General features: G+C 37.3%; 1 protein-coding gene and 1 long non-coding RNA gene across 2 annotated transcripts; one reads left to right on the top strand and one right to left on the bottom strand.

The window, feature by feature from the left end:
- Positions 1 to 442: 442 nt before the first annotated feature.
- LOC131048978 (uncharacterized) lies at positions 443 to 4,572 on the bottom strand. The gene is made up of 5 exons (XR_009106641.2): positions 3,904 to 4,572; positions 3,314 to 3,730; positions 1,479 to 3,168; positions 1,277 to 1,336; positions 443 to 1,184 (listed from the first exon to the last, which is right to left on the bottom strand). It is a non-coding gene; the product is annotated as an uncharacterized LOC131048978 (long non-coding RNA).
- Positions 4,573 to 7,535: 2,963 nt separating this feature from the next.
- On the top strand, positions 7,536 to 9,111 carry LOC131049015 (uncharacterized). Its single transcript, XM_059218969.1, has 4 exons — positions 7,536 to 7,650; positions 7,865 to 8,424; positions 8,539 to 8,676; positions 8,833 to 9,111. Exons 1-4 carry the CDS (start codon positions 7,536 to 7,538, stop codon positions 9,109 to 9,111), a joined length of 1,092 nt encoding a protein of 363 aa, XP_059074952.1.
- The last annotated feature ends 217 nt before the right edge of the window (positions 9,112 to 9,328 follow it).

Raw genomic sequence — 9,328 nt, 5'->3', positions numbered from 1 at the left:
TATAGCATGTCATAACCGCTAAAGAATATTTGCTATGATAGAGATGCCAGTGCCATTGAAGATCTCACAGAATGAATTTTGCAGTTTTCCTCCAAAATGATGCAGGTAATTATCTTGTTATTCAGTCGATTTCAGTAAAAGAGATTTATGAAAGCAAAGAAAAGAAACACACCGCTATGTTTGTATCTTGGATAAATATAATGATATCTAGTGATTATCTCTGGACTTGCATTTTTTATGGTATGAAAGAAAACGGAATTATATGCCAGCAAAAGAATTAGAATAATGTCCATGTATACAAACTTGAAAATCCGCTTTGCTGAAAATGATATTTGTATTCCAGATTTCCTTTTACTATTGTTCTAAATCTGTTCTCATCTTTTAATGTTACTTGCATATAACTTGTGGTAATTTCTATTTATCTATGAATTTCAAAACCATGTAAAAGTTTATAACTTTACTCTGTTTTTTATTGATTGTCAAAGTACTATTTGATAACATTGCTCTTACTCGAGATATGCCTAACAAGTAATGAACCGAACAAAGAGACTGATACAGATGAAGCTGGTGTGTGGTCTTCTATCCATCAGACACTTTCGGCCAAAGATTTACAGCTGTTCCCTTGACATTACAGTGAAACAAAACTTGCACAGAGAGATATGCACTTAAATCACAGGAATAAATTTGATGATTTTGATCATACCGAAAAATGCATTACACAGTACAAGCATTTGGGATTAAAGCTGTCTGTGTGGTGAGTAATAAAGTTTGACAGAGGAAAGGTTAACCAGTCAGAGGTTGTGGTAGGAAGCAGCAGGGAGGTCAGCAGCTGATGAGTGAGCACCTGCTTGCATATAACTCTAAAATCCTCAAAAAAATTCCTAACCCCAGCTTCATATAATTCTAAATCCTCATCTTTTTCGATGGAATTAGTGACTTAAGATTTCTCTGCCCAATATCAAACCAGTGAAGCTAGACCCGATCTCTTGATACTGCACTAATTATTTGATTAAATCACGACCTTGAGCCACAATAATTTTTAGTACCAGTTTAGAAGGTGCAAGGGTCCAATTTCCTTTTCATGTGTTAACCATGAGTTCAACGTGCAATGAGCAATCACCAAACTCCTCAGTATCACTATTTGATCCATCTCTTTCGACCATTTCTTGAATATAGTAATGTAGCTGTATGGGAAAAATAATAAAATTTTCAGGATAAGAAGATAATTGAAATTCTTACAGAAAATCAGAAAAACAAAGGATGCAGACAAACAAACCCAATAATCCCATGTTGCTTAAATTGAGGAGGACTTTTTTGCTTGAATGCCTACTCCTTTCTGTATCATAAAAACACAAAAATTAAATAGCTGTAAAAAAAACCAATAGAATTTCCTGTAAGCAACCATACAAACAGCAACAAAAAAGATTCCTTTGCCATTGACGAGTGAGACAATTGAAACTAATAAAATATAAACGCACCTGTTCTTCATTAGAAACTTTGACAGTTTGCTGGAAAATCCAAAGTTCGTGGGGTGATTCTTGATTTGCAGTTTCCCTTCGTGAACCCCTTGGGTGGTCGTGCATCCTTGTGCAATTTATTTCATCAGGTTCAACAAGACATTTATTCCGTAAACTTTCCCAACTGTGCAGAAAACTCCACCTTAATCTGTTCCATACTCAATTCCAAAATTGCTTTCTTCGCCAATGAAGAAACACGTTTCCAAAAATAACTTCCTCCAACATCAAGGGCTAACTTACAAAAAGCCTCTGCTTGATATCATCCTGTAGTATTCCAGAGATCTTATGTAATTAAGAGTCTCCAAGTGATCTTTGCTGACATTTCCATCAAACTGCCTACCAAAGACTTTACAAGATTTTAATAATCTGTTAACAAGCTCCTCAAATCCATCCCTTCGAGATAGTTGCAAGAAAGCATGTCAAAAAAGAGCTGCCCCCAAGATATAGGCACTTCAAATTCCCTAGCAGTGACAAAATCAAAGTACCTGATCCAATCAAATTTTCGGATCACAAGCTATCCTTAGCAACCAATAGAGCATTCAGGTGGGTGGTCCACATGATTAACATCATGTTATACAATGAACATCCCTCTCAGATCCCAAGCAGCTTGCAAATTGCCTTCCCTTCTTCTATGCTGTCAATTGATACACTTTCAAAACCCAGGTTGTCCAAGAATTTTTTCTGCTTGTTATGTAACAGCTCTAACATCAAATATAAGGCTAGACTTTTCTATGAATGTAAGGTTTTTAGCAAGAGTAATTTTGCCGGAACCACCCATGCCCCATATTCCTACAATTTGCACATTTTGATGACTGTTGACATATTAGAGTGTGGTGAAACATCCTAAAGCACTTTCTTCCATTCTTGAAGCTTTTCTGAGCTGTATCTACTCTTCTTTTCATTCTTCTTCCACTCTTGAAGCTTTTCTAAGGTGTATCCACCCTTCTTTTCATTTTGATTTTGGTGACTTTCAGTAGATTGAAGAGTGGTGACACATCCTAGAGCACCTTCTTTCATCCCTTAAGTTTTTTGTCAGTGTATCTACCCTTCTTGTCAATCTTACTCTTGTCAATCTTATAAAATGCATCAACATGCATATTGAACATCTTCAAGCTTAACATAGTAAAAAATGGAAACAGTTGTAATGCCCTTTTTAAGCATAAATGATAGCTCTGTCAAACACCACTCAGATTGTGCATATTTGCATATGCCTTTTTTGAGCATAAATGACAGCTCTGTCAAACACCACTTGGATTGTGCATACTAGCATTTGCCTTTTTTGAGCATAAATGATAGCTCGGTCAAACACCACTCGGATTGTGCATACTAACATATGCCTTTTTTGAGCATAAATGATAGCTCGGTCAAACACCACTTGGATTGTGCATACTAGCATATGCCATTTTTTGAGCATAAATGACAGCTCTGTCAAACACCACAAAATATGGCTATATGAAGTGAAGCACTGATCATTGCCTCTTCTAGTTCTCTAGGCAGGTAATCCCCTAATTCAACCTTTTCTGAATTCAGAAAAAGCCTTACTCTCATGCTATCAAATATTTTATAGAGAGTGGTGGTCAGTGTGTGTTTGACATGAAGACCCTAATGATTAAAAAATACATCATAGGGTAGCCTTTTCAAAAACATTGCACTGAACACAAAAAAACAATAAAAGATAGAAATGAATGCATGTTTATCAGAAAATAAAAGATAGAATGGAATGATAGTGAAATATTAAATCTTTCAAAAAACAATGGTACAACAAAAAAAAAAAGAAAGAAAAATATCAATCGTACCTGTTATCCATTAGAAGCTTTAACACTTTGCTCTGGACACCAAAGACGATAGGGTGATTGTTGATTTGTGATTTCCCTTCCCAAATCCCTTCAGTATCCATGCATTTTTGTGCAATTCATGTCATCTCATTTAACAAAATATATATTCACCTTTGCTTCTCCATAGATTTGTGGAGGCAACTCATCTAGCCTCTAACATAAGGCTAGACTTTTCCAAAAATGAATATAATTTTGTTAACACCGGTAATTTTGCCAGAACCGCCCATACCTCAAATTCTTATAATTTGCTGCTGACTTTTTTCAGATTGAAGTATAGTCAATTCAAAGTCTTTTGGGGCATCGACCACGAATGGTACCTTTCCAATTCCTTTCAATACACCATAAACAATAGTCTTTAGAAGCAGTCTGTCCTCATCTCTGGACATATACAACAAAGGAAACGGAATAAGCGTCACGCTTTAGCAGTGAACGTGTCACACTTTAACAGTAGACAATAAATCGATTATTGAAGTCTTAAGGACCTATTAACAAAGGAAAAAAATCGCACCAGAATGCATTGATAAGAAAAGGATAAGCGTGTTGTTACTTACTCCTTGATACCAAGGATGTGATCTATATTATGTGAAAGATCGTAGAGCACGTTCTTCCACTCCTGAAGCTTTTCTGGGGTATATCTACTCTGCTTTTCGCTCCAGTGAAACGCATCGGCAGAGACTCCTTTTGCATATGGGACACCTTCAGACTTAACATGGTAGATAATAGAAACAATTCTAACGTATGTTTTAAACATAAAAGCCAGATCTGTGGACAGATCTGCCAAACACAACCAGGGTTGTGCGTGCTGGTCTGGAAATATAGCTATATGAAGCCAAGCAGCTTCTAATTTCCCAGGCAAATGATCCACCAATTTAAGCTCTCCTGAATCCCAAAAACAATCCATTCCCATGGCATTAAACATTTTATAGAGAGTGATGACCAGCGTGTGTTGTTTGACTTCCGGACTGCGATGAAATACATCACAGGACAGATTTTTCACAGGCCTCATGGATCCACCAGAAGTAGATGCATATTATGCATATTCTTCAAACCCCAAGTTCCTCTTAGGGTTAGCAGAAGTGCCATGAACTTGGATTGAATTGCACCCCAAGAAACGTCAGAAAAAGACAAGACCAACGCGTGCTGAGAAGTTGTGGAGGATTCAGACGAGACTTCAATATGAGCCCCATGTGAACGGTGGTTTCTAGGAAACCCGGCGGAAAGAGTGGAAGGCATGTGAGAGGTGGACCCCGCGCCAGTCTGTTTGCGAAGGAAATCATGTGGTTTAAATGAATCTTTTGCATATCTTTTCTTTTCTTTTTCCAAGGAAACAAGAGTAAAAGTCCAACAATTCCAAGCTTGGTTCTTTATAGTAGAGCCTTTCTATAACCTCTAAATTGATTTTAGCTTAAAATAGGGAAGGGTTTCAGTGGGTTTTTTCTAATATATATAGGGTTAAAATTTTCAGATGTGGGGATGCAATTTAATTAGTAGAGCGGGAAATTGTGGCATAAAATAGCATGCCAAAAAACATGGTGATGCCATGAAAACAGGGATTAGTGGAAAACCAATATGAGTTTATCTAAATAACATACTCAACCACAAACATAATGAACTCAAATCCTTTCAAAACAGATCAAGAAAGATTAGTAAACAAGAAGCTAATTAGAAAGTAAATAAAACAAAATGAACTTCCTCATGATGTTCCCTATGCCATGGCTCTTCTTTGTCCTCTTCCTCTCCAAGATCCTACTGCTATTTAATGTATGCCCTCAATTTGAGCACTTTAGCACAAAAGGGATGTCAAATGGAGGATGGGAGATGGCTAATTGTGTCAAGTGTTGAATGAGGATGCAAATGAAGTATTAGAGGCTAAATAGCAATTCCAACTAGTGGAAGGACTAAAGCATAATACAAAGGGCTTCCTACAAAACACTCAAATTCTAAGTAACAATGATAATGCATGGATAACTCCTATATGTGTGTGTGTATATGAGCTTCAACAATGAAGGAATGGGCTCTATTTATAGAGGAAATGAGCAAATGAAGGGTTGAGATGGATTTATCTTAATAAGGGCTAGGATTGAATGATCCTCTATCCATGTGACACTTTCAAACCAATCATATGTTGACAAGTGTCAACATAAGAAGGCTTAAGAGGAGAGAGAAGAGGCATTAAATGTCTGAGGAGACATGAGGGTTACTCTAGGGGGTTTGGTTAAGGTTGAGCAAGGGATAAAAGAATGTGCAAGAGTTAAATGATAACTATGGTCAAAGAAATGAATGCTTGAAGAGATCCATGAGTTAAATGAATGGTTAAGTTAAAGAGAAAGTCTCTAACCAAGGGTTGAGTTTGAGTTAACCATTAATGGCTATTGAAGACTTTAGAGGTTAACTTGTTGAAGACATAAAGCCTTTAATGGTTTATGAATACTTTGCATATTTTTTAGAAGTGACCCCTTCTTAAGGAATGTGCAAGTGTTTAGGAGGGGGATTAAGCTAATTAGAAGGGGTTAGAAAAGTCTAGAAGGTGGTTTAGGCATGCAAATGGTTTTTGTAGGAGAATACAAGTGGGGGGATTTTTAGGACTTAATTGAAATAAAATTAATTTATTTCACTTTATGGATTGCAACTTGCATTTAGATAGATATTTAAACTAGCAATTGCACCTTGGTGTGCAATGGGTACACCGAAGAGGTGTGGTAATTAGGAAAATTGTTGGTCTATTGGTTGCAAACATGTTTGTAGTGCAATGAGGTCAAGTGTTAGGCTATTTAGCAAATGATGCTATTTGTGAAAAAGTTCTCAATGGAGAAGTGCAAGATTCAAATAAATTATTCATCCTTCAAAAATTGATTAAAAAAAACCTATGAATCATGAAGATAAATACATGTACTACATTATGTAGGAGTTTCCATTAGGCATACAATCACATTTAGAGTCTACCATCTTCAAAGTCTTCTTAATGACCAATGACACTATCACTTATTGTATGAATTTTGTTCTACTAGTCTTCATTAATAGTATTCTACCTAAATATTACCCTATCTAGACTAAGAAAAGTCTCTATATCTACCCTAAAACTCCTTCGCGTTAAAATATTAAGAATTTTTTTTTAGGACAAATCACAATAAATTTACTCTCTCTTGATAAGTTGCTAATATTATTTTATATTTACATGTTTTTGTGTATAATTATATACGTTTTTTAATTACTTTTAGAAATTAATTACGTCTGGATTAAAAACATGAAATTTTCATTATCCATAATATCAACTTGGAAATATTTCTAGATTTCACTATGTAAAACAATTATCAATATTTTGGATCAAACTCCATGATCCAATATAATAGTGGGATAGCCAAAGAAGAGTAATGAAAGCATGGCAGGGGAAAGGTTGCAAAAAATTAAAGAACTATTATAGTAGTCTCTACCATTCTTTGAATTCTCATTTGTAATTGTATCATTCCAATGATGGATTACATCTAGGATAATTTAAAGATTTGATGGTAAAAAAATACTTTGTTAATTTATCTTCCCTAGCTATCTCATCCTAATGATGGACCATGGACCATGGAGTAAGATCTAAAACATTGATAGTAAAAAAAAAAAAACTACATAATCAAATCCAAAAATCTTGGCAAGCTAAATTTTCGCTGTCAATTGAATTGATATTATAAGTTATCTTGCTTTGCAATTATGCTTTCATTTCTCCACATATCTCATTTTGATGATGGATGATGGAGTATGAACCAAAACAATGAAAGTAAAAATTACATAATCAAATGCAAATTCTTACCAAACTAAATTTTTGAATTTCTACTCAATTGTGTTATAAATACAATTAATCTTTCTTACTTTTATTAGATTTGTTGTAAACATTATATTCAATTGTGTCTAATTTTTTTTTATTTAAAATTACTTTTCTCAAATTATTTTTTCTTACATTATATTATATCAGTGTAAAATTATCGGCTATGGAGGAGCGCAGGAGGACGTTAGGGTTTCCAGGTGGAGGTGCGGCTCGATTACGGGGATGGGATCAGGACTTTGCTCAGAGGGTGTATCGACGGCCATGGTGTCCTCCACGTTCAAACTAGTGGCACTGGCAAGAGTCGGGAAGGAGTCAAAGGGAGGCTCGCAGTAGGGGGACTAACCGATTTCCTTTTGAGCAAGATAAAGCTAAATGGGGCCATTCAAGGTATCTGAACTTCCTGAAATGGACCAAGCAGCAGTCGGAGGAAAGGATAAAGAAGAAACTTCAACGCCCCCTAAAAGACTCCTCTCTGGGTGGGATACTGGCAACGACTGAGAATAGGTTGGTAAGTATCTGTATTGAATTAGAGGCCTGGAAGGAATTGGTAATATTTCTGCGTGAAAGAGCCTTCTTCATGAAATGGGGAGGCGAATGGCCAGCTTTTCCCAGAGTGAGAAACTGGGTTGATGAAGAATAGGGTAACCACTTTGAGATAAAAACTCTTACTAATGGGTTTTTTCTTATCATTGCTGGTTCAGTTGAGGAGAAGACTGCTCTGATGGAGTCGGGGTCGTTTCTGATGTCGGGAGTTGGTTTTTATATAAGGGATTGGACCCCTAATTTCGACCCAAGACAAGCTAATCTTGAGGAAATTCCTATGTGGATAAGACTGTACAATCTCCCTCATGAGTACTGGAAGGAGGAAATTTTTAAGAGTGTAGGAGAGAAAATAGGGAGATTTATCAAGTCAAATGAAGCGGTTGATAAGCTCAGTTCATGCATGTATGCTCGTATCTATGTTATGTGGAAGACGCATCTTGGGCTACCAAAGGTAGTTGAAATGAGGTCCCCAAAAGGAGTATGGAGACAGGATATAGAAATCGAAGAAATCATAGTCAAATGTAAGATTTGTAAAGAATGGGGCCATGAGGATCGAGACTGTTTGTCGGGTCAAAAGGGTAAAGGAAAGGCAGATCGTGCTCTGGAGGAGAAGCTATTAGTTGGCGCGGTTGCAGATCAGAGCTTGGGAAATATCAACCCGAGTTTTGTAACAGAGGCCGCTAGTGATGAGGTCATTCGCCTTTGCTCAGATAGGCAAGTAGGGGTGGAGGAACTTTCTAACCCCAACCCAGGTTAGGAGAAGTTGCTTCAGGCCTCTGTGTTGGATGGAGATAAGTCCGTTGTGCTGGTGTCGGGCAAATTGCTTGAACAGGTTGTTGAGTTCTCTCACGGGCAAGGACTTAGTTTGGGAGAAGAGAAAGAGGACCAAGTGTGTAAGGGTAGTGGCTGGGAAGGTGACTCTCAAATTGAAGGGAAGCGGTTGGAGGTAGGTGTTGGGCTTGATGAAAAGGTAAGTGAAATAGGGGGAGGGTATCCATCTCAGCATAGATTCTACAACACCTCGGCGGATGGATTGAAGTATCAGGAGATGGGTGATAGTGCTAAGTCACTGGTAGTGGTAGAGGACCTTAGTGCAAATGCAAAAGGTAATACGATCTGATTCAAGGACATTCACATGTCCCCAAGCAAGGATAATGGAGTAATAGGAGAGTTGGGGTCAGAGGAGGAGGAAGGTTTAAGTGACGATTCTTTTGGACTGTCAGCAGAAGTAGGAGAGACAGAAGTTAGGACCATCAAACAGTCTAATTTAAATCCCCCTAAGTCTAAAGGGAATTTGAGAGGAAGAAAGAATAGACAGAGATTGCTGGAGGAAGTAGACAACATGAAGGGCCAGACAAGGCTTTTGAGATTCGGGAGAGACTTATTCTCTCCTGGGCAGCAATGAAGTTCCTAACCTGGAATGTCAGGGGCTACAATGCCCTTGACAAACGTCATCTGGTCAAAAGAGGTTTTGATCAGGCTAAGCCAGAAGTAATTTGTATTCAGGAAACTAAGTTGGGTCATGGTGTTGTTGCTTGCATTTTCGGGGTTAGGCAGAAATGGTCAGGTCACTTTGTGGATTCTGATGGGGCATCAGGTGGTTTGGGTATTCTGTGGAATTC

The sequence above is a fragment of the Cryptomeria japonica genome, chromosome 4 (genome assembly GCF_030272615.1).
Source record: "Cryptomeria japonica chromosome 4, Sugi_1.0, whole genome shotgun sequence".
Taxonomy (NCBI): domain Eukaryota; kingdom Viridiplantae; phylum Streptophyta; class Pinopsida; order Cupressales; family Cupressaceae; genus Cryptomeria; species Cryptomeria japonica.
The sequence above is the reverse complement of the archived record's forward strand: the minus strand, read 5'-3'. Positions and strand labels throughout refer to the sequence as shown.

Coding starts and splice junctions, on each gene's coding strand:
- LOC131049015 (XM_059218969.1), top strand. CDS start 7,536: ATGGGGCCATTCAAGGTATCTGAACTTCCTGAAATGGACCAAGCAGCA. Junction 8,425..8,538: donor GCCTTTGCTCAGATAGGCAA/GTAGGGGTGGAG, acceptor TTGCTTGAACAG/GTTGTTGAGTTCTCTCACGG. Junction 8,677..8,832: donor GTGTTGGGCTTGATGAAAAG/GTAAGTGAAATA, acceptor ATCTGATTCAAG/GACATTCACATGTCCCCAAG.